General features: G+C 39.6%; 1 protein-coding gene across 1 annotated transcript in view; it reads right to left on the reverse strand.

Moving 5' to 3' along the window:
- The window catches only part of clybl (citrate lyase beta like), a 112,911-nt gene extending 88,864 nt beyond the window's left edge, over positions 1-24,047 (reverse strand). The window contains exon 1 of the mRNA XM_041807806.1: positions 24,004-24,047. Coding sequence (XP_041663740.1) covers positions 24,004-24,047 — 44 coding nt within the window. The remainder of the gene's footprint in view (positions 1-24,003) is intronic.
- Positions 24,048-24,662: the final 615 nt, after the last annotated feature.

The raw sequence follows: 24,662 nt of genomic DNA on the forward strand, positions 1-24,662 counted from the left end.
AAGGCCAATCAAGCATGTGCAAAACTGGGTCTGATGGTTTATGTGCCGTTCTTTTCTACACTGAAACAAAAAATACATGGCACTCTAGAAATCGGTGCCTGTGTTAGATATGAGTTCAGTAAGTGTGCTTTGCTTAGAGTAAATGTGATGTGATCCTCATTAGGTTCCTGACAAAAAGGGTGGTGCAGCCATTCCTGGCATTCATATCAATGACTGGCTCTGCCGTAAAATGGAAAACTAAATATTTAGATTACATCTACACAGAAAACTACACAGCAACATAGGAAAACTATCCAACCCTGGCGTAAAGGAACTTCCTTTATTACGCTGCTGTGTCCGCGCTCATACAAGCAAAGATGTCAGGGGATTTAAGAGGCTCAAAAATATCCACTGGTTTAAATTAGACCATCAAACAGCCAGCTGCAGATTTGTTTCCTGTGTGTGTGTGTATGTGTGCAGAGGTTTGAGGGAGAGGGCTGAGCAGGTTTCTGACCTCCCGTGGGTGCAGCAGAGGTGGTGTCAGATCACTAAAACAACAATGTGGGTAACAGTGGGTATTTTACTGCAGAGAGGAGAACCACAAACAAGCCACAGCATGTCAACATTAAATAATTACTCACATGTTCAACAAAATGATCATTTTGGTGTATTATAAAAAAGATATGTCAAATTTCTGTTCCTGTGTGCTCACTCTTCCTTTAAGCATCGTCTAGACTTCAAGTGGCCGTATAGAAAACAGCAGGGCAAAGGACAGGATTCTAGAGAATTCTTTCAATAGCAAATGCAGTGCTTATAAAAAGTATTCACCCACTTGAATGTTTGATCCATTTAATGATATTTAAATCAATCATGGTCAATTCAATGTGGCTTTTTAGATAGGAGAAATCAAAAAAACTTTTTAATGTCAAAGTGAAAACAGAATTTTACAAAGTAATTCAAGTTTAATAAAAATATGTAAGGTAAAAGCAGTGCACAAATATTAACCCCCTTCAAGTCGTTATTTAGTAAAAGCACTTTGGCTGCAATCACAGCACTGAGTCTGTGTGGATTGGTCTCAATCAGGTTTGCACATCTGGACACTGCAATTATACTCCACTCTCCTTTGCCCAAGCTCTGTCAGGTTGCACAGGAATCAGGCGAGAATGGCCCTTTTCATGTCCAGCCACAAATTCTCTTTTGGATTAAGGTCTGGGCTTTGACTCGGCCACTCCAGAACATTCACCTTGTTGTCTTTAAACCATTTCTGTGTAGCTTTTTTCTGTATGCTTCGGGTCATTGTCTTGCTGGAAAATAAATCATCTCTCAAGCCGTAGTTTTCTTGTAGACTGAATAAGCTTGTCCTCCAGGATTTTTCTATATTTTGCTGCATTCATTTTACTCTCTACCTTTACAAGTCTTCCGTAGGTGGCTACCGAGAAGCATCCCCACAGCATGATGCTGCCACCACTGTGCTTCTCTGTGGGGATGCGTTTGTGGTGGTTCTCAGTGTTTGGTGTTTATCTTGTCTGATGTCCAAGACCAAAGAACTTCCAATTCCACTTGACCATGGAGTCTCCCACATGCTTTTCGCCAGCTTCAGTCAAGATTAAATATGAGTTTCCTTCAACAGTGGCTTTCTAACTAAACTCCAGGGAATATTCAGTGACTTTGGATTTCTTTTCTATCCATCCCATGACTTACACTTTTTAATAACCTTTCCTCTGAGTTGTCTGGAGAGTTCTTTTGTCTTCATGGTGTAATGGTAGCCAGGACAACTGCCTAACTGGGCCTTTTGCACTCTCGCTCCCACCCAAATAGCTAAAGGGGAATGTTACTCACTTGTTGATGGTGCTAAATAAATATTCCTGTCGATAAAATCCCAGTGGTAACCGGTGTAGTGCACATTTTTCAACACGGAAAGTTTATAAAGCTTAAAATGAATGTATTAAATACTGGCAAATCCTTTTATGGGGTCAAAGAGCATTTTTCATAGCAACATTTACGAAAGAAGCTGGCAAACATGAGTATCAGACTTCAAAATGTAGCATATTAAGGCATTTGAATGAGATACTAAACAACCAACAATTTATGCTATTTTTTTTCTCTCTTTGTTGCTCCAAAATGCACCTAAAGTGTTTCAGTTGAAATGCATAGAAGTCTAATGTCAATACAGCTACTTCTGCTGGCCCCTGTGGTGAAAATAGTGACATGTCTGCTAGAGGTATACATCACTGGTTCCCATGCTGGGCTTGACAAAGATTGGCTGAGGGTGCAGGACTTTACACAGACATTGAGTGTCTTGCCCAAGGACACACTGACATGTATCTGCAAGAGCAGCGGGTCTAACCCTCAATCTTCTGGTTGAGAGTCAACCGACTACCTACTGAGCCACAGCCGCCCTGGTAGTCAGCCATTAGAAAAATTTGCCAGCTAGAGGGGTCTGGAGGCTCTCAGGGAAGGGGTTCACACAGGCATCTTTTTCATGATCAAGTGGAGGTAAGCGCTTCTAAAGTGTACATGAAACTGGAGCCATGACTTGTTAGCTAAACTACATGAAATCAGCAACACGAAAAAAGTAGCCAGCTGTGATTGAGTGACTCTTCAGCTGTTTGGCTGACAGCTGGCGCTTATGGAAAGCCCTGGGGGTGGGGTGCTTTATCTGCTCTGAGGTTGTCAAAATTAGACTTGCACATATTAACTGAATCATGATAATACACAGTGGATAGTATTGTATATGCAAAGATCTTTCAGAAAGTTTTGCTCTTTCAAAAAAATGTTGGGGGGATTTTATCCATCAAAACAGTTAGAAACTGTTCAAATTGATAGAAATGCATCTCTCCTTTCTCATGGACCTTGGGAGGGCTCAGCTTTACTGAGATACGGGGGGGGTTGAGGGTAAAAGGTTACACATTGTCAACAAACAATAGAGCAATCCATCTGCTCGGCTATGATGATCTGCTACCTGCACAGTCGTGAAATTGTTTGTTGTACTGGTTTATAGGATGCAACCAACTTTTTGTATGAGCAAATTTAAACATGTCTTATACACCAAAAATGACAGTAACTGGCCACAGAAACTAACAGAGGGATAATGTTGGAAAGCACTGATAAGAAATTTAAGTATGAAGAATGAGAACAGTTTCACATGAAACCAAATTACAGTGAATAAATACACTGACTATGCAGAGGAGGAGAATTGTAGATTACTGAGGTAATCAGACTCATGATGACTGTCCTGACATAAGTACTGGGCAGTAAAGTGGTATCACTACCATCACCAATAGTATTTCTGCCACAAAATGAATTTTTGCAAGACTGTTACCATTAGTTTAAACATGTGCGTAGTGTTATAGTGGCTCAAACCAGACCAGTTAAGGTGGTGGGTGAATAACAGTAGTGTAGGAGAGTGATATGTGACAGACAACAGCTCAGCTGGTGTTCTTTCATAAGCATGTTCACTCAGAGTCTTAAGAACAATTCAGTAAGCAACTGGATGTCAACTACTTGATTCAGTATAGCTAGCATGCTTCACAGTAAACAGGCAAAACCTGTTATTTTCCTGACCAAGTTTGACGTCTGTAATAACAGCAACATACAGCAAGTGTGCTCACTTGTAGCATCTCTGTCAATCTGCCAGGGGCTTCAATAAAAGTTCTGTACTACAATGGGTCAATACGATTTGTCTTGAGTCTAGCGCTGTGAGTCATATTGCAATGGCTTATACAACTGTTTAAAAGTGTTTTAACTAATGACTCTCTTGTTTAAGTCCATTGTGGTTCAAAGAAGCAGGCTGTGGCATTACACATCAGAGAAACAGCTGTAAACTCAGTAGCTGCGTAACCTCACTGGTACTGATGCTAAAGCTAAGTTCATTTAATGATAAACGCCATTTCTGACAAGTTCTTACCATAAAAGTCTGTAGTTTTGATTTTGTGTGGAGGTGGTGGGTCCTAATACCTAATTAGTTTAGAACCACTGTCTAAGGCAGGGGTGTCAAACTCAAGGCCCAGGGGCCAAATCCAGCCAGTGGTGCTGTTATACCCCAAACAGATCATATCGCCTCATATTTCTATGATAACTTGCCCACCAGTATGAGGTCTGCAGACTCAAAGTGATGATTTTAAATTTTTGTCTTACAATTTGACTTTTTAGAATCACAATTTTAAATTTTAAGTAAATATTAGATCTTTTAAACTCATGATTTTGAATTTTATCTCATATTTTGAACTTTTCATCTCATAATTTTGACTTTTTCTCTTATATTTTGACCCATCGGATCATCAATTTTAAATTTTGAGCAATATTTTGACTTTCAAAACTCATGATTTTGTATTTTATCTCATATTTTGACATCTTAAACTTGTGATTTTGACTTTTTTCTCACATTTTGACATTTTTAACTCCTAACATTGATTTTTTTAATCTTGTTTTGACCTTCAAAACTCACAGTTTTGAAATTTTATGCCATATCTGACCTTTAAAACTTGTGATTTTGACTTTAATCTCATATTTTCACCATCAAAATCTTGATTTCAACTTTCTGTCTCATATATTTGCCTTTTAAATACATTATTTTGACTTTAAATGTAATGAATTACCTTTTGAACCAATGAGTTTGACTTTTGCCTTTATAATTTTCGTTTGAAAGCGAGGTTGACATTTTATGGTTAAATATTGACCCTGTTAGGCCCTCAGGTCAGATCCAAAATCAGAATCCAGCCCCTGCTGTGATTGAGTTGGACACCCCTGGTTTAAGGCCACTCTGCTCTACCTGCAATATTTCAGTTGACACAAAATCACTGTATCGTGAGATTATCGTTATCATGAACCACGCATCAACAACCACATCATACACGGAGATACTGTGTAAAGCCCGCCTCTGATTTTGTCCAACCCAGCATTCATGCATCATACTTGCCTACCTGTTAACATTATCAACTTGTTGCAATGTAAACACATTATATGCTCCAATATTGCTTCATGATGTTGATATGCAGTTGCAAGAGTCTGGCATGAGGAAAAGGAGCAAGCCCTCCATAGTGAGAGTGGCCGTGTCCTTAGAGGACATTGCAGCAGGCTTTATCTTGTTGTGCCAGACAGTTCAGTAGTAAACACCCTGGCAGAGGGCCTCGTAGTAAACTCCGATGGAACCAGAGTGCTGTAGCCGTCCTGGCACGCAGATATGGGTCATTCTAGGCTGTCCTCTCCCTCACCCCGACACCAGAGCCCAAACCCTGATGAGATTAGCCGGCCAGCCAGGCGCTCAGTGGTGGTAAAACACAAACACCACTGATTACGTCGACATTAAAGTCAGATCCCCTCACACTTCAGCTCGGATCCCCTTGTGCAGGGTCACAAGCGGGTTAGTGTGGTAACTGTGCCGCCAGTCCCAACACTACTACTGCATGCCATGGGCCCTCAACAAGCACATGATTATCCTGTGACGTAATCTGAGGCCCTTTGACTTCCAATGCAGGAAAAAGAGACATGACACAGCTGTGATTTCTTGTTTTACTACATAATAAGGTAAAATAATGGCTGTTTTGCTATTTTATTCAAAAAAGCTGCAAAAATAGAGAATCAAACAGGTTGACATTTCAAACTAGTTGCAAGTTTTAAGGCAAGGTAAGTGAATGAAGTGGCTTGGCCTCTACATCTCTGTGTTAAATCACTGCTAAAAATGGGATTAAGCAGGTTGGAATGCCCGGGTAATCACTCATTCAGCAGCAGCCAGAGGAAAAGGCCTCCTTAAGGAGAAGGGGTGGGTTTTATATAGCTGAGAGCTTTGATTACTGCGCCGTCTTAAAAACCGCATCCGATGAGTAAAAGACATGCACTGGTCCTCCCCCACGTTTACTGGGCAAGTCGCCCTCCTGGGTTCCTGTAAATAAGTGATGTCACAGCGCTTAATGATGCCCAGACTAGACTCTGAAAGAGAAAAAACACAAACTACAAGCTTCAACACTACAGTGAGCATGCTGCTGGACCGTCATGTCAACAAAGAATTAGTTTGCATGCTGCATCCTTTCAGCTGATGATGCAGTTGAAGTTCAGAGTAGTGAAAACAATCTCTCTCTGGCTCCATGAAGGCAGAAACCCTGCAAAAAAAGAAAAACTGTCCTAATCTGTGCTCAGACTAATCTGTCACTTATGAAGATGTTCATACACACGGAAAAAAAAGAGACACTTTCCCTTGGCTTTCTCCAGCTCTCCCTGACGCAGACTGGTAGTGACAGTTGTTTCCAGTTGCTACGTATAAAAGGGCCCATCATAAAGCCCCGGCTAGAGGAAACAGGATAAGCGCTTGAGCCAAGGCAGTAAAAAGCTCTCTGGGAACTTGAAAGCCACACAAATGAAGTCTGCGTCTGCCATCTGGAAACAATAAACAAACAAAACCCAGCAGCCAAACAAACACCGAGAACGGCTGAGGGAGAGAGCGAGGAGGAGAAGGAGAAGAAATGGAAGCAAAAGATTGAGAGTGTGAATGAGTGACGGGCGAGAGGAGGGTGTCAATGTTAAAAACGTGTGCGGCATGCATCATTAGCAGACACTGATGGGAAGACAGACACAGAGACAAGCCTTTGTATAAAACCTCCTTTGATGCCGGGGAGATGGCCCCGCTGTTTGAATGTGTGTGGTACCACTGAAACCTGGTTCTAATGAAGTACAGTGCTAACAGGAGGCCGCCTGTCTGCAACTTGTGCCAATGATGTGATGAGAAGTTCTAAAGGCAGCTCCAAATAGGGAAAGATACCAAAAAGAAACCAGCCAGCTCCTCTCTGCATGCTCACATAAATTAGAAATAGGATTTTTTTTTTTTTATAAATTCAGAGAGGTAGTCGTGATTCAGGTGTCCTCTTTTCACTTGTTTCAGGTAGTGTGGACTGGTTAAGGATGAATGTTTCCTTGCAGAGACTTCAAAGAATATGGAGGCAAGCTTTGCACCGGCATAAGGTAAAAGTAGAGGAAAATTGGTTCCTCTTTAGGTCTGGATTACCTAAAATTACTGAGAGAACAAAAACTACAAAACACTGTAGTACTGATTTGATCTATTTCTTCTGTTGATTTTTGGTATTTTCTTGTTTTTACTGTATTGATTTATCTCTTTATTTATCCATCAACCCATTCTAAACAATTTATCTCTATTATTTTATGTCTGTTCTTCATAAAGCACTTGTGGGTCACATGTTTTTATGTCGGAAAGATGCTGTACAAATAAAGTTGAGCTGAGTTTGGATGGGTATAGTATAACGATATCTGTACATTTGTTTGCTCTATGATATTAAATTCTCTCAAAGTCATTGGTGTCCTGAGTTTGATCACCAACCTCAACAGCTTGGGTATCAACAGTCACCAGCCACTTTATTAGGCACACCTTGCTAGTACTGGGTCGGACCCTCTTTTGCCTTCAGAACTGCCTTAATTCTTCATAGTTCAACAAGGTGTTGAACCCTCAGAGATTCTGGTCCATATTGACATGACAACATCATGCAGTTGCTGCAGATTTGTCAGCTGCACATTGAATCTCCAGTTCCACCACATCTCAAAGGTGCTCTGTTGAGATCTGGAGACTGTGGAAGCCACTGGAGTGCAGTGAACTCATTGTCATGTTGTTGAAGATGATTTGAGCCTTGTGACATGGTGCATTATCCTGCTGGAAGTAGCCATCAGAAGATGGGTACACTGTGGTCATAAAGGCATGGACATGCTCAGGAACAATACTCAGGTAGGCTGTGGCATCTAAACGGTGCTTAGTTGTTACTAAGGGGCCTCAAGTGTGCCAAGAAAATACCCTCCACACCATTACACCACCACCACCAGCCTGAACTCTTGATACGAGGCCATGCAATCTTGTTTACACCAAATTCTAACCCTACCATCTGAATGTTGCAGCTGAAATTGAGACTCATCAGACCATTTTTCCGCATTTTTCCAGTCTTCTATTGTCTATTTTTGGTGAGCCCCCTTGTGAGCTGTAGCCTCAGTTTCCAGTTCTTAACTGACCGGAGTGGCACCTGCTGTGGTCTTCTGCTGCTGTAGCCCATCTGCTTCAAGGTTCTGTGTGCTGTGTGTTCAGAGATGGTATTCTGCATTCCTTGGTTGCAGCAGGTGGTTATTTGAGTTACTGTTGCCTTTCTATCATCTCCAAACAGTCTGCCCTTTCACCTCTGACCTCTGACATCAACAAGGCATTTTCAACCACACAACTGCTGCTCACTGGATATTTTCCCTTTTCCAAAAACGTTCTCTGTAAACCCTAGACATGGTTGCGTGTAAATCAGACCAGCCCATCTGGCACCAACAACTAAGCTACGTACAAAGTCACTTCAGTCACCTTTCTTCCTCATTCTGATGCTTGGTTTGAACTTCAGCATGTCATCTTGACCACAACTACATGCCTAAAACCACTGGGTTGCTGCCATGTAATTGGCTGGTAAGATATTTGTGATAACAAGCAATTGAACAGGTCTAAATTATAAAGTGGCTGGTGAGTGCAAGTACACCACTATATTTACTCCTTTTCACCGATGTAAGCTTAATGTTGTCAGTTAAAGTAGGGACTATATTGTAGGGGTGGGAGAAAAAAATCAATACAGCATAGTACCATGATATTTTGTCTGGTGATATATCGTATCGTCTGGCAAGTATAGATTTTTTCAAATTAATTGCTAATATGAACTGATGTCTATGACAATGGAAAAAAAATTGTTTGGACAATTGTTTGTCCAGTGAGCACCAGGGGAAGGACATTCAGAGGGTGGGCATGAATGAGAGAGACATCACACATGAGGTTTGCAAGAAGTGCTACATGACAATAAAATACTGTAGAAATACGACATACATGAGGGCAAGACTAATGCTTAATCAGCTAAACAGTTGAAAAAATGGTATAGATCACAATATATGGTATCGCAATACTCACTGTATTGCAAAATGTTTAAAATCGCAATAATATAAAATCTCGACCCAAGTATCATGATAATGTCATATCATGGGGCCACCAGTGATTCCCACCTCTACTATATTGTAAAAAAAACATTCAATTTAATTGTTATTATCAGATAAACCTAGGCAACCAAGGCCTGCCGAACATGGATCCATGTTTAACTATTTAGATTAAAACATACAGTTATCAAAACATATTGCATTATTTTTGGGAATTAGCTTTGATTTCTGTATCTAATTGAATTAAATAAGCCTGAGATGTTTTCTTATTTTCTTATTTTATTTAATGAGCTTGTAACATGTCATACTGGTTGACTTTTGGGTATCTCAACCTATAAACAATGTGGTATTGTGGCTGAAAATTAAGATATAAGCCCATAGTTATTATTCTCTTGTAAGAAAAAAGGTTGAGCGTCATCATGCTCACTCGTTAAACCAGATTTCCTCTGTAGTCAGTCGCTGACAGCATGAAACGCCTCAAACTCATGAGCTGAACATTACTTGGTACCAAAGCAGAGATCAAGCTGATCTCTAAGCCCTCATCACACAGCGCGCTGTCAATACTGACACCGAGGGGACACACCAAGAACTGCAGCCATGTACTAATACACCACATCCTACCTATAGGTGTGCATGTGCTTTCACTAACATGTTCAGGTAGAATGGCAGACAAAGACAACCGCACACAAACACACATGAACAAACAACCCGCCTGCTGTGTCCTGTTAACAAACGCTCTGCTATAAAAGCAAGGCTCTTACTCATTAGGGTGCTGTGGATCAGACAGGAAATGCTGGGTAAATTACACCTCATCACCCTGGAACTACCCGACCATCACCATGGCAATGGGCCAACCTCAGTGCCGTGAGAAGACCAATACACCCTCTAGGAGGAGGAAGAAGGGGGCATAAAAAGACTAATTTGAAGTAAAAATTATAAAGTTATCTTACGTTTATGATGAAAATCTTCAAGTTTCTGAGACGTAAACCGACCCCAAACCGGTATCTATTTAAAAGCCAAAACAGCCCGTTTGGCCTTTTGACAGCCGAGCTGACTGCAGGTCTGGAAACAATATCCTGCCCACACACAACTCTGACTGCTACCCAATTAATGCTACATGGGCTACACTGTACAAGCCCGACACACGCTTTATTAGAAATAGTGAGTCATCATACCTACAGAAAACTCTTAAACATAAAGGCTGAGGTACCAGGATGTTAGCAAAAAACAAACTATTCTCATACCACTACAGCTAAACAAAATTAGGTTATTTCATATTTTAAATGATCAGAAATTGCACCCAAACCATCCAAATTGTTATTTGGACCATGCTCAGGAGTTTGCTTGCAATTTCCTATAGGTTCAGTCCTCTCACATGTCTTATGAAATAGGTGTACTTTTCTCAAAATAGTGGCTTTTCAATAGGATTGATCATTTAAATGACTGAGATTACAGGTATCATTTTAAACATTGTTGAGAAAGTATGGCTGGACAATATTGCCTTAAAATATATTTTCCTTTATATACTAAACCCAATTTTACAGTTTTAATCAATTTTGCTTTCCTGCTTCATATTGCAACATGTTCCTCAGCAGTAGAGACAAAATCAGACATTGATGAATGCTTTATTGAGTACTGATGCCAATCTTACATGGATAAAGAATATAAAAATCATTGAAACGTGACCAGATATTACCATAAAGTTTGTGAGGAATACTGTGTACGCATGTGTTTATTTATGCTTGGTGAGCAGTTTTAATTTTGTAGATTAAAAAATGACTAAATGTGTTTGTTGGCAACCATTTTTCCATGAGGCAGACAGAATGTTAATGACCTAAAAATAGTTTTTTAACAATAAGAGCACTGAGAAAAATTGCTGCTTAGTTTTTGTCAAGGAGCAAGCAAAGGTAAGGAGCAGCGTTAATTTTGGCAGCTATGTTTAATTTTAGTCTTAGTCTTTAGATGAAACATCTTTTAGTTTTTGTCACATTTTAGTCATTTCTACCCTTTTTAGTTTTAGTCGATGAAAACTCGAGATATTTTAGTCTAGTTTAAGTCCATAAAAGTCCTCATGTTTTAGTCTTTACTTTTAGTCCAAGCTTTTATTTTCTTACCTAAATCTGGTACCAAGTCATGGTAGTGTGTTCTATGCACCCTGCCAAACCTGGGGTCCCTGCTCTCTACAGCTGAGAGGCAGAAGACATACAGATGCATAGTTTTTTAAGAGATTTATCCACAGTGGAGAAATGTCACAGATTTTTAATGCCCAATGAAATCTACATTACATTTTAGTCTAGTTTTAGTCATCTTGACGAAAACTAAACTTATTTTTTGTTAGTTTTAGTTATCACAGATCTGTTTTTGTTAGTCTTAGTCTTGTTTTTAATGGGAAAAAAAGGCTGAACATTCAACGAACATTTTTAGTCATAGTTTTAGTCGACGAAATTAACACTGAGGAGGAGCATGTGTCTATTTTTTGTGTGCATTCCTGCACAGAGCAGTGTGACAGAGAAAGCTTTTAGGCGTTGAATCTGTAGCTCTTCTGTGCATGCCATATAGTATCAACAAAAATCCAGCACCTGGTTAAAAAAACTCTAAGCTCTAAATGCAGCTGGTAGTAGAATTCAGACACATAACACTGGCTGCAGCTGCCAGACGGTCCTCTTCTTCATCCTCACTCAGAGCAGCCACTGTAAACATACAAACTCTGCATCAAGTCTTGTTAATATTATTCAATATCAAAATAGAAACCAGCATGATAAAACTTTTTTACTTAACTACAGAAGACGGCATGTTATGCCATAATGTGTTCAAGGTCGGCAGTGTTTCACACAACTAGTCAATACCAGGGTGGACCACCCATGTATTTTAACATCAATGCATCAACAATATATACCATTTTTTCTGACTTATTTTCTATCTGTATAGAATGAACCTTCCATGCCCATAAGAGAGGTGTCCACTAAATGTCACTCCAGTATTTGCACTGTTAGAGAAGTGACGTCTTATGCTTAAGCTTCATGTACAGTTGTTTGGGCATTTTTCTGCAGCTGCTTGCTTCTGATATTACCCTGCACTCTAGGATGATGGTTGCAATATGCTACCTCATCAACAAAAAGCCTTCATAGATGTAGCTAACCTGCTATGACTACAGAATATAGTGTGAAAAATTACAAAAGGTGAGAGAGGTTATTTGAACCTTTTCATGCATAAAAAACACTGAAATGACTGGTGGTTGAAGGGAAGTAAAATGCATCAAAATGTGTTCAAATGTAACTTTGACTTCAAGAAAAGAAGGTGTAGGTTTTGGCAGGAAACTTGAATAAATTTAGTTGATTGGAGAAGAGATAATATCATCGATAAAGACTGGGATTGGTTCAGGAACAACAATATGGACATCAATGTGGTACAAAAATATACAAGTCCTTAGCTCAAGATAAGTCAACATTTTCATCTACAGTGCCGTGAAAAAGTATTTGCCCCCTTTCTGATTCCTGATGTTTTTGCATATTTGTCACACTTAAATGTTTCAGATCATCAAACCAAAGACAACCCAAGTAATAAGAAAATGCAATTTCTGAATGATTATTTATATTTTAAGGAGGGAAAAAAATCCAAACCTATCTGGCCCTGTGTGGAAAAGTCATTGCCCCCTGAACCTCATAACTGGTTGTGCCACCCTTGGCAGCAATAACTGAAATCAAGCATTTGTGATAACTGCTGATGAGTCTTTCACATCGCTGTGGAGGAATTTTGACCAACTCTTCTTCACAGAATTGTTTTAACTCAGCCATATTGGAGGGTTTTCCAGCATGAACTGCCTGTTTAAGGTCACACCACAGCATCTCAATTGGATTTAAGTCTGGACTTTGACTTGGCCACTCCAAAACCTTAATTTTGCTTTTTTGAGCCATTCAGAGGTGGACTTGCTGGTATATTTGTGGTCACTGTCCTGCTGCGTAACCCAAGAGCGCTTGAGCTTGAGGGCATGAACTGATGGTCAGACGTTGGCCTTCAGGATTTTCTGGTAGACAGCAGGATTCATTGTTCCATCAATCACTGCAAGTGGTCCAGGTCCTGAAGCAGCAAAGCAGACCCAGACCATCACACTGCCACCACTGTGTTTGACTGTTTATCAAATGCTGTGTTATTTTTACACCAGATGTAACGGGCCACACACCTTCCAAAAAGTTCAACTTTTGTCTCATCAGACCACAGAATATTTCTCCAAAAGTCTTGGGGATCATCAAGATGTTTTTTGGCAAATGTGAGACGAGCCTTTTTTTTTTCTTTTTTGTCAGCAGTGGTTTTGGCCTTGGAATTTTCCCATGATGCCATTTTTGCCCAGTGTCTTTCTTATGGTTGAGTCATGAACTCTGACCTTAACTGAGGCCAGTGAGGCCTGCAGTTCTTTGGATGTCATTCTGGGTTCTTTTGTGACCTCCTGGATGAGTCGCTATTGCACTCTTGGAGTCATTATGGTTGGCCGACCACTCCTGGGAAGGTTCACCACTGTTCCCAGTTTTCTCCATTTGCGGATAACAGCTCTCACTATGGTTAGCTGGAGTCCCAAAGCCTTGAAAATGGCTTTGTAACCTTTTCCAGACTGATAGATTTCAATCACTTTGTTTCTCATTTGTTCTTGAATTTCTTTGGATCGTGGCATGATGTGTTTCTTTCTGAGATCTTGTAGCCTACTTCACTTTGTCTGACAGCTTCTATTTAAGTGATTTCTTGATTCAACAAATATGGTGGTAATCAGGCCTGGGTGTGGCCAGTGAAACTGAACTTAGCTTTCCAAAAACAGTGGTTAATCACGGTTAACTCAAGATTTAACAAGGGGGGCAATTACTTTTTCATATAGGGCCAGATAGGTTTGGATTTTTTTTACCCCCTTAAAAAATTAAATAATCATTCAGACACTGCATTTTTTATTTACTTGCGTTGTCTTTGTGAAATATAAAAAATTGTTTGATGATCCGAAACATTTAAGTGTGATAAATGTGCAAAAACATCAGGAATCAGAAGGCAAATACTTTTTCACGGCACTGAATTCCAAATCAATTTAATCTGTTTAAAGAGAATCCATGCTTTCACTAAAAGACTCAATTGTAAGGACGTTTTATGACTACAACTGGACCTAATGTTTTTTTAGTTTGCATAGATTTAATCTAGACTAAACTTGGTCAAAGTGAAAACAACAAAAATGTGACTTAAACTGCAAACCGTATTAATCCAGAGATGAATTTAAAATAGTTGTCACAACTGAAACTGGTGTTGAGCAAAGAAAGAAAACTGGAGCCGGTCGGAGCGCAGATGCCCTAGTCATGGTTAGGTTGCTCCCCATATGGCGGCTCAGGTTCAAGTCTTGCCTGCTGCTCCTTTCCAGCATGTCTCCCCCAACTCTCGCATCCCTGTTCACAACTCCTCCACTCTAAGATAAAGGCAGAAAAAGCCCAAAAAAAAATCTTTTAATAATGGAGCCGGTGTGGGAATGATCCAAGTATTCCTCTTTTTAATGGGGCGTTTTTGACCAGTTTGCCTCTACTCAACATGCAGGAGTAGTAGACGAAGTTTAAGAGAAAATCTAGATTTCCATTTTTTATTGAAGAGTTTCTACAGGTATTATCAGCCAATACAAACTAAGTATAGAGAATTATGCAATCTCACTTAATACAGTTCAACAGAAAAGGTAATATCACAACTCATCAGGAAAGCTGAGAGGAAACTGGTTGGTCTTTCTAAAAAGTTTAAGTTTAAAATGAAAAATATGTCTACTTATCAAACTGTAGGTAGATAAAATATTTTAGCCTTTATCAGTTCTACTTTAGACAAACATAACTAATGAGGAAGATGAGTTTGCATACATTCAGCTGGATTGCTAATTCTTTAAAGCTTATAAAACATAAACTAGATTATGTCCATGGATTTTCTCACAGCTGTGTCAAAATGTCTTTACACCTTTCGCTTAAGAAGGATCATTTCATCACCACGCTTGTGCTGCCTCACATCTGTAAAAAGCAAAAACACAAGCTTCCCACTCGTGTTATCACTAAAAACAAGGAATATTTCTCCAGCTTCTCATTCGATCCGACCACCACGCTCAAACTCTAAACCACATAAACCACTCGTTAGCCAAATCCACCCCACGTTTCTCCAAAATTCTTTTGTAGCATTGTTCACACATTCCTCCCCGGTCGTGTTTTTACAGATGCGGGTCCATGTGCGCTCTGGGGTTCAGAGAAGTCCCTCTCTGCAGCCAGAGATGTGCTGCTGATCAAAGGCTTCAGTGCTGGAGCAGGGACACTTGTTTTGGTTGAGGTTTTTTTCTGTGGGGATACAGGGTTACATATCCATCTGTTGGCCGCATGGATCCACCTTGGTCAATGCTGCCTGGGACAAGTGTAGGGCCTCTTTTCTCTGCCATCACACACTGCTCCCTCAAGCACGTTTACTCAGCTGGTCACCACGCCGGCCGCCGGAGCTTTGTTTTCACACAGCAACATGTGTTACTTAATGCTCTGTAACACATTTCAAAGGCAGGACTAGCTGGGTCAACAACAGGTAACAGAGCGATTTATTGATTTACTGGCGCAAAGAAGGCAAAGTGTAAAAAAAGGGCCTATGTGTTGGCACTGCTAAAAACATCCACAGGGAGCGACGTCAGGGCAAAGAACTTGTGTTTTTTAGAGATATTACACCATTTAGACACATATTACACAACCTGACAAAACTAAAAAAAGCACATGAATTGGGAGAACTTTTGGTAGTGAGTTTAACTGTTTGACTCCTAAGAGTAATTGCAGGTTTTTGGGCCTAAAAGGGTTAACTTCAATGTAGTAAGGTTCTCAAAATTTTCCCAACTTTGATCCTTTTATGATATTTGCATTTTAAAACAATGTCTGTTCATTTTAGGGATGCACAATGTTGGAATTTTGCCAATATCTGATGAGCCAATATATCCAAACTTCTTTTTCCAAATACCAATATGTATACAAGGTTCAGCCTGAAACTTCACCTTTAAAGGTGAAGAAATGGATGGGAATGTTTGCCAAATATTTAGCCATTACTTTTTCAAGAATCAAAGATTTAATGCAACTAGTATCTCAATTCTAAAACTATATTTTTTCTAGGGATGTTCCTTGTCAAATAATTTCACACCTGCTTTTGGTTAACACATTCTATAAACCAATTTCACACTAAAACATCTCTAAGTTGTTTTACATAATGTGGCCAATCTTTGTGATCTTTTCCTCAGTCTGAGCAGTGCTTAACCAAGCTGTTCCTACAAGATGCTATCAGTGCTATCAGTTAACCATTGTTTACCTTACATTAACCTATTAAGCCCTATCCTCTTTAATTAGGGAGCTGCTTGAAATTTCCAGCACATCTTTAAATGAGTATAACTCTGTAACTGCAAGTTCTATTTGAATGATCAAGGCACAGTGATGAAGAGGGCACTCTTGAAATTTAGTCAGAAGTGTAAACATGTGTATATGATACAGGATCAAAGAGAATCAAGTTGGAACACACATTCTAAATGAAAAATTTCATTTTCGCCTAATTTTTTTGCAATTTTACCTTATATATATATATATATATATATTATGCAGCCGGTGTGGCTGAAAAATCTCAGGTATCACACTTTTTTTACTCATATGCCATTATAGGTGTCACTGCATTATGGAATCCCGCCACCAAGTCATAGTACCATGTTGTTTGTGGTGTAGGTCAAAATGGTTTGTTTGATGGCTGCTGAGCTTCTTCTGTTTAATTTGATGTGTAACATGACTGTTTTTGTGGAAAAATAGAGTGGACAGAGCAAGTTTGTTTGGCTGAAGGCTAACAGGACTAAAGTTGGTCCCGCTAGGGCTTAAGAGGTTAAAGAGCACCTATAGTGCACAAAGAACAACTACAGTGATTACTCGTGGTGGGCAGCTTTGCAACAGTTTTAACAGAGCGTTGCACCCTGATGGACCTGAACTGACAGGTTGGCTGGACAGCTCAGCGGTTTACACCACTGACTTCACTACAGGACTTTAGGGATTTGGTTTTGGGCACGATCAGAACCCAGTGTGGACACTCGGGCAAGGACCTTAATACCATTAAACACCAGTACTTCACTCAGATGTAAATGGATAATGATGTCTGCGAAATGACATTGTACCATTGTAAAAAACACATTAGAAATTAGGTTACCTGACTGGTAATTCTGGTGCCGACTTCCAAGGGATCCTACTTTAACCGTTAAGCTGGCTAATCATGTTCATCTCTGATTTCTACCATTAATTTATCAGCGTCTGGTTTTAATGTCATGCGCCCTGAAGGTGACTGCAGCGTACCTGGCAGGTGTTATGTACATTTTGGCATAATGGCCTAAAAAAAAAAAAAAGAAAAGAAAAGAAAAGAAATCCTGTGCATCCCTATAAACTTTTATTGTCTTCCTATACCCATAGCTTACTTTTTAAGCTAAGATCTGCTGATATTACACCAATGGTAAGGTGCATCCCTTGTTATTTTAATGATAAGCAGTATTGAAAAGAAGAAAAACTCTCAAAATTAACATCTATGTCATAAAGATTTATTGAAACTTCATCACAAACTACATTACACAAAAAGTAAAGCCTTTCTGCACTTTAGAGTGCAGAGATTTGCATGCAATTACAATGAGTGATAAAAAGAAATTATCCAGTATAGATGACCTATGCCTCCTATTTTTGTTGCCATGGTATTAAAGAGGCATCAAGCCTCACTACCCTCATATCACAGCGGAAATTCTGATATCGTCAACCCTGGCACCAAAAATGTGTCCTGCAACAAAGACAGGACAAACTGTTAAATAATCCAAGAGGGTCAAAGTGTAAAAGATTTAAAGTTTCTTGCCCTCCCTGCTTTAAGAATTTAGTCACACAGTCCCTGTGATTGTTTTCCTGCTTGATTGGATTATGGCCACACACCTCTAGCTCGGCTTCCACCACCAATCAATGAGGAAATGAGGTGTCAACACACTGGTGTTTATTCAGCACTCATTTATTTTTCTACCGGAAGCCAAAGCTAGCTGAAGCACAGGAGACACCAGATGATTGAAGGGATTTTATTTTCAGCGTTTAGCATTAGCGCTTATTTTTAATAGCATTACAAACAAGGCAGTTGTGGTGCATTAGAGTCAATTACAAACAATAATCTCCTTGGTTTTATTTTGTTTGCTCTAATTGCAGCACATTGTAAATTCCTCTTTATTATAGGACAGTTTAAAATGGAAATGAGCTAATTTACTCTGTAATGACTAATGTGTTTATAATGGCACTTTGTACTAATATAAAGACTGTACAGTATTACAGAATAGTGGCTTTTCTTGTTCTAATCTCTTTTACAACTGAGAATACGGAGCTTTTAAACTTCAGGCTGTGCGTCCATATGACCAAGCTAAAAGAGCCGGTAATGGAAAGACACCAGGAAGTCGGTAATGCTTCCAGTCAGCATGAAGCGCCATCAAAATAAAATTCTGCACAGTAGCTGCTGCTTTAAAACAACTGGGGCAATTGAAAAATTCCCCTGCCAATTTATGCCAAATGCCACTTTATAAACATTCTAGCACGGCTGCCAAGTGTCTGCACTGCTTTATGCCCTTTCTCTTAATTGAAAACGGTATAGGGGTGCATTACACTTGGGGTTTTTATAAGCTGTGCTATAAAGCCCTAGCAGGCCCTGAGAGGGGAAACTGCCCATTAACTTATAAGGTCCAGGCCTTGGCTCTCTTAATTGACAACCTCTAGGCTACTTTCATCACTTGTCGACTTCATAGCGGCAGTCAATGCTTCCTCCAGGATGCTGTTGCATCTTTGACACGAGGGTGTTTGTGACAAAGAGCAGTCTGCCGCCAATGCCAGGGCGAGGGCTCTAGGCTGTCCATAAAAAACAAGCACACACATTCCTCTTCTGGTTCCAGCCATCTGAGTGCACTGCTTTTAACCATGTAGGTGCTGGTTCCCAGAAACAATGGCCAAGATTCAACCATTAGGAAGGCAGGGCTTTTATGTTTTCCTGTACATAACGCTGCATAAAATACCCAGAAATATATGAAAGTCTCTCCATGTTTATATAACAACAAGTTAAAAATACTGTCTTACTTAAGACAGGGATCATATCATCAAGCATGGGTAGATGTTTTTACAGCTCATCTGTTGAGGCTATTACAGCAAGCACAATACACACAAACAACACACACACACACACATCAGACTGCCTTGACAGTCTCTTCACACTCTAATTTGGCAGGATCATCAGCTTTGTGCCTCTGGAAAGGCATGTGCCTTGAATTAGAGCCAGATGTCACAGCGTCGTTGACCAGTACGGACACATTACTAGAATATCAAGCCAATTTAAGTAAAGTCAAACTGAAGTTTAGCATTGTACCTCATATGTGACATGTTTGGCAATTTGCTGAGAGGAAAAGCTCAAGGCAGCTTTGACTGTCAGCTACCTGTCACTGAATCTCATGAGATAATACCAAGAGGATCTGTCTGCAGACCTCAAGCAGACCTCTATGGTGGCGTTCAGCAGCAGACCTCTACGCTGGGGTGTTGACGTATATTACTGTATATTACCGGAGCCGAAATTGCAAGACTTGGTAGATTTTCGGTCTTTTTTGTTCATAAAACTGTGCTGTTGTGTAAAATAGCTATGGCTGTGTCCGAAACCACACACACTCATTCTCGACTCCCTGTCCACTACACAGTGAGCAGCATATAGTGGACTTTATAGTGGACTAAACTGCTAAACACAAAAAATGATTTCAGACGCTGCTCCGACCGCAGGAAATGATGTCATCGCCATCTCACAGTTAAAACGTTTATTATTAATGGCTTGTAGATTTGATATTTATTCAACCCCCCCAGTGTTGTTTTTTGTTGCCTTGTCTAGTTTTTGTTATCCAGTTGAACTGTTTCTGGTGTCTGTATTTCCTCATCAAGATTTTGTATTTTTTAATAATTGCAATAATTTTTTTTAAAAAACGGCTTGTAGATTTCCATGACAACAAATAAGGATCAAAATTAATGGTAGAAATTCACTGAAAACTGACACTGAACATAATGTATTTTCACAAAACAATAAAAATATGAAAAGATAAATTTTTTGTGTCTATAGTGGTAAAATAGTATACATTTTTGTGTGTATTATCACTTATTTTTGCATAAAGATGATGGTATCATGTCTTGTATTCCTCATGGGGCAAAAAAGTTACTCCATTCTGAATACTTAACATTTTCTTACAGATTAAATACAGGGATGGGACCAATCTGATCCAATATCAGTATTGGGTCCGATATGAACATAATTAATAGATCGGATATCTGACTGATGGCGCCAATCCAAGTGACCAATCCAAATCCATCCTACAGTTTGTGGTAGACCATGAACGCACCGCAGTCTAACACGAGACAGGCTGTGTATAACTGAGCTAGTATTAGTTAGGATGTTCTTAGAGGTATAATTACCTAGTATATTAAACATAAAACTATATTTAGAAAAGTCAAAACTAGTCTAAAGATGAGAGAACACAAAAAAGAGTGGGTGTAACATTAGCCTGATAACGGGCAGCACTAGCTTTCAATGCTAGCCATGCTAGCATTGAAAGCTAGCGCCACCCGCTTTCGTTCCTCTTTGCAGATTAATATCTGCTTTGATATTTGGCCTCTTTTCACCTGGGGTGAGTAGTCATACATGAGCTTTACCCTCGACAGCCACCTACCACTTTATTACATTTACTACTTTGGAAAACTGTCGTACCACGGTCTTCCTATTACAGCTTATCTTAGCCACCAGCGAGCTCTCATTGTTTACATCAGGTGAAGGGTCAGAGAGGAAGGCTGCGGCCATTAACTGAAGCTACAGCGGTCTCTAGTGGCGGGGGGTTCATTAAAGAGCATTACAGACAGGGATTTCAAGCTTGTGTTGATAAAAAATGATATTTATTTTTTAGTAGTAGTTCAAATAAATTTGTTTGGAATACATTTAAATCCAATTCATTTTTGTATGTTTTTTGTTTTTTTTTTTGCTTTTTAATAAAAGGAACTGGGTGGTTCACTACAGCCTCATGTAACCTTACACATTATACCAACAACAATAACAATTGTTAAAAATATACCAGAATCAGTATCCGTATCGGCACATATTTATCGGAATCAGATCAGGACTGAAAAAAAGTGGATCGGTGCATCCCTAATTAAATACTTTGGTTAAAACCAACAAACAAAAAAGGCTTCAAAAAGTTTTTATATATGTGTTCCTGTGCTCCTTTCGTTCGTCCGTCATGTTTGACAGCAGCAACCGTCATCGCCCCAGTGTAGAGTTCTGCTGCTGAATGCCCCACCATAGAGGTCTGCTCGAGGTCAGCAGCCAGATGCCTCTCAATAATACTGCAGGAATACACACACAGGAATGAAAGCTAGCAACTGTCACACTACAGCAGGTTAGGCTGGATGTTAAACAGTGCTACATTAGACCACACTAGAAAATAGTTAGCAAAATTATCAATCAAATGCAGTGGAAAGTATTCAGTATCCTAACAAAATCAATAAGAACCTTTGAATGTTAGTTTTTAGTTACAATGCTAAATCACAGTCTGTTTGAGGTCACAATGAGCTATCTTTAATGACAATTATGGTTCTGTAGTCAGAAAGGTACGTGAACTAACCAAAGTCATTAATGTGATAGATTTATCTGACCCCACCAGCTAGCCAAAATGCTTTTAGTTTGATTTATGACATATCTGAGGTCAAACCTCATTTTAACACCTATTTAAGAATGCAAGCCTGCTTGTACAAAACTTATGTTCAGTAATGTTAAGCCTTGAAAACAGCAGCATGTTAGCACTGTCACTATGAGCGAATGTGTAACTTTAACTTAGAATATCTGTCCTTCTGGCATCCAAGGAAGATGAATAAAATATGAAGGCAAAGGTAGTCAATGTACTGAAAACTGCAGACTGTTGAAATTTATAGGAACTTTTTATATTTTTATATTCGGTATTGCTTTTAGATTGTTGTTTGGCTAGGGCCAGTAGTGTGTCACCAAGCTCCCATGTAGCCATGGCCCAAAAAAGCTGAACTTAAAGTGATGAAAACTGTCTAAATCTATAATCATACGAGGATAAAACCACATGGTTCACAGCCACACTGAGTGTTATATATCAAAGGTTGGATATTCATGCACAACTGCTGTACGTTTCTAATAAGTGATACCTTTAGTTCACTGCTGGCTACTGGTTTAAGTGCACATGTTTTTGCTAAGGTGTCAGACAATGATAGGCTTATGTTGCATGTCACATGCACATGTGTTTGAATGGCACAAAAGATTTTGTGAAGGCAGAGAGGATGTCCAAGACAATGAACATTCTGGATGCCCATGCACACCAAAAACTTCTGAAAACTGTTCTGAAAATTGGACTACTTGTTTGATATGATCAATGACTCAGGGTAATAATGACAGCAGAAATGGTCTCTACTGATAAAGAGACAGTTCAGCAAATTTTGCATGATTATTTGAACATGACAAAAGTGTGTTCTACAGTTGCCCCAAAACTTCTGACTCCTGATCAAAAACAAAAAACACAAGCACATGTGTGAAGACCAAATGAAGGAAACCCTTTTTTTGAAGGAGTGATTACATGCAATGAAACTTCGATCTTCCAAGACAATCCTGAGACAAGACGGGAGTCACGCAAGTCCAAATTCAAGGTCATAGTGATTGTTTTCTTTGACACTAAGGGTATCATTTTGGAGGAGTGGGTTCCAGAAGGGCCAACAGTGAATCAGCACTATTCCAAACAGGTTGTAGAAAAACTGCCAGAAAAAAAGTCAGAAGCAAGAGACCACAGTTGTGGAAAAAAAGCTTTCATTCTTTATCAAAACAACACATCAGTTCACACTGAGCTCTCTGTTTTACCTCTCTGTTCTTGCCCAAAAACAAATCAAAGTGCTTGACCATCCCCTCCATTCACCTGATCTAGCACTGTGTGACTGTTTCCTTTTCCCTCAGATCAAATCTTAGCTCTAAGAAACACGTTTGGGGTCTGTGTCAGAAGTTAAGAAAAGAAAGTCAGAGGTTCTGAAACAACAGTCCATAGAAGACTTACTTCACTGCTTTCATCAGTGGAAGATGCAAATGCAGAGGTGCGGTGATGCAGAAGGGGAGTATATTTAAAGAGAAAGACACTGAAAAATGTTTACATTCAATGAAATTGTATTACAGCATTAGTCTAATTTATAGCCATACCTCATTCACACCCCAAAAACATGAATCTGAAGTGATGAAAACTGTTTACATCCATAATTAAACCAAATACTGTGAAAAAAGCAATGTTTTTTTCTAACATGTATTATAAAAACTACAATGACATTTCCTGTTCATGTGTCTCTAGATCAGTAACGTTCATATGCATGCTGCATTTAAGTACCCCTACAGAATGAGAAGAAACATCTAACAATTGCAAAATTTGCAGTAATGGGGGATAAGAGCTTGGTATACAAGGCACCTTGCATTGCAGTACTATGACACCATCACATCTGAACAAGATAAATGAACGTCAAGTTAGACTACCACTGACAAACTCCCTCTGCTTTTAAACAGCCGCCGAGCTTGAACAATCGTCCTACAACAGACAACCTAGGTCCTGTTTTCAGTGTCAATACTGTTTTTCGTTATTTCACAACTTACTGGGCCAAGGCTCACAGCAATGTTATGAGGGGATACAAGCTAGGAGCTAAATAAAGTTTCAAGCCTAATTCAAGAGGACCAAAAAAAAGAAAACAAATGTTCAAAAGCAAACATTCACTGCTCCATTTTGTCTCTTTAAACAACGTAGATGGACTGAGAACAAAGTGGGAAAGCACAAGCTGTGTCTCTCTTTAGCAAAACAAACAAAACAGGTGACATTTGACCAACAGTCGCTACGGTGTTTTCAAAGGAAACTTCTCGACCAAAAATGGCGCCGTTAGACTTTAACGGTTAGGTTTTCCTTTACAAGAAACGGCAAAGATAGTGGAAGCAGAAATTAAAACACACAAACTGACTTACTGTGGGACAAGTCGTTTCACAGCTCTGGTGATGTGCGCCGCCATGTTTCTTTATGTGACGAGCTACAACTACAAGCCATAATTGGCTGTAGAAGACGTTCCCTCGTAAAATGCGAGCTCTATGATTGGCTACGGCAAAGAGAGGGGGCGGGTTTTGGAGGACTCCAAGCACATGGGGAGGTAAACAGCGAGGGAGAAGTGTGATGGTGATTGAAAGGGGAAGGGGGAGGTCGGTAGAGGGTGGACCATGAAAAGGAGTGGAATGAATGAACCCGTCATATTAAAAATTAGTTCATTTTAATGTAAGACGTAATAATACTGAGGAGAAATGGGTAAAATTTACAAATGACTAACAGTGACTATTTATTTTTGTTTTGTTTCTTATCCATAAGATCTCACAGATGGTCTCTGCTGTTACTCTGGTGTCCTTCTGCTCTATGAGACTGAAGGGACAGAGGAAGGTTTAAGCTTATAAGGCAGAGAGTGAGACAGAGGAGAAATAAAAGGGAAATGGAGATTTGAGCACAAGGCACGTCACCCCAGGAGTCCTCCCTCACAGCAGTGGTGAATTACTACCACTACCATCAGCCAGGTCCAAGTGTGGAGCACGACTGACACGCAATATTTGCCATGATTAAGTCAGCAGGGGATTTGCTCCAA

The sequence above is a fragment of the Cheilinus undulatus genome, linkage group 15, assembly GCF_018320785.1.
Source record: "Cheilinus undulatus linkage group 15, ASM1832078v1, whole genome shotgun sequence".
NCBI lineage: Eukaryota > Metazoa > Chordata > Actinopteri > Labriformes > Labridae > Cheilinus > Cheilinus undulatus.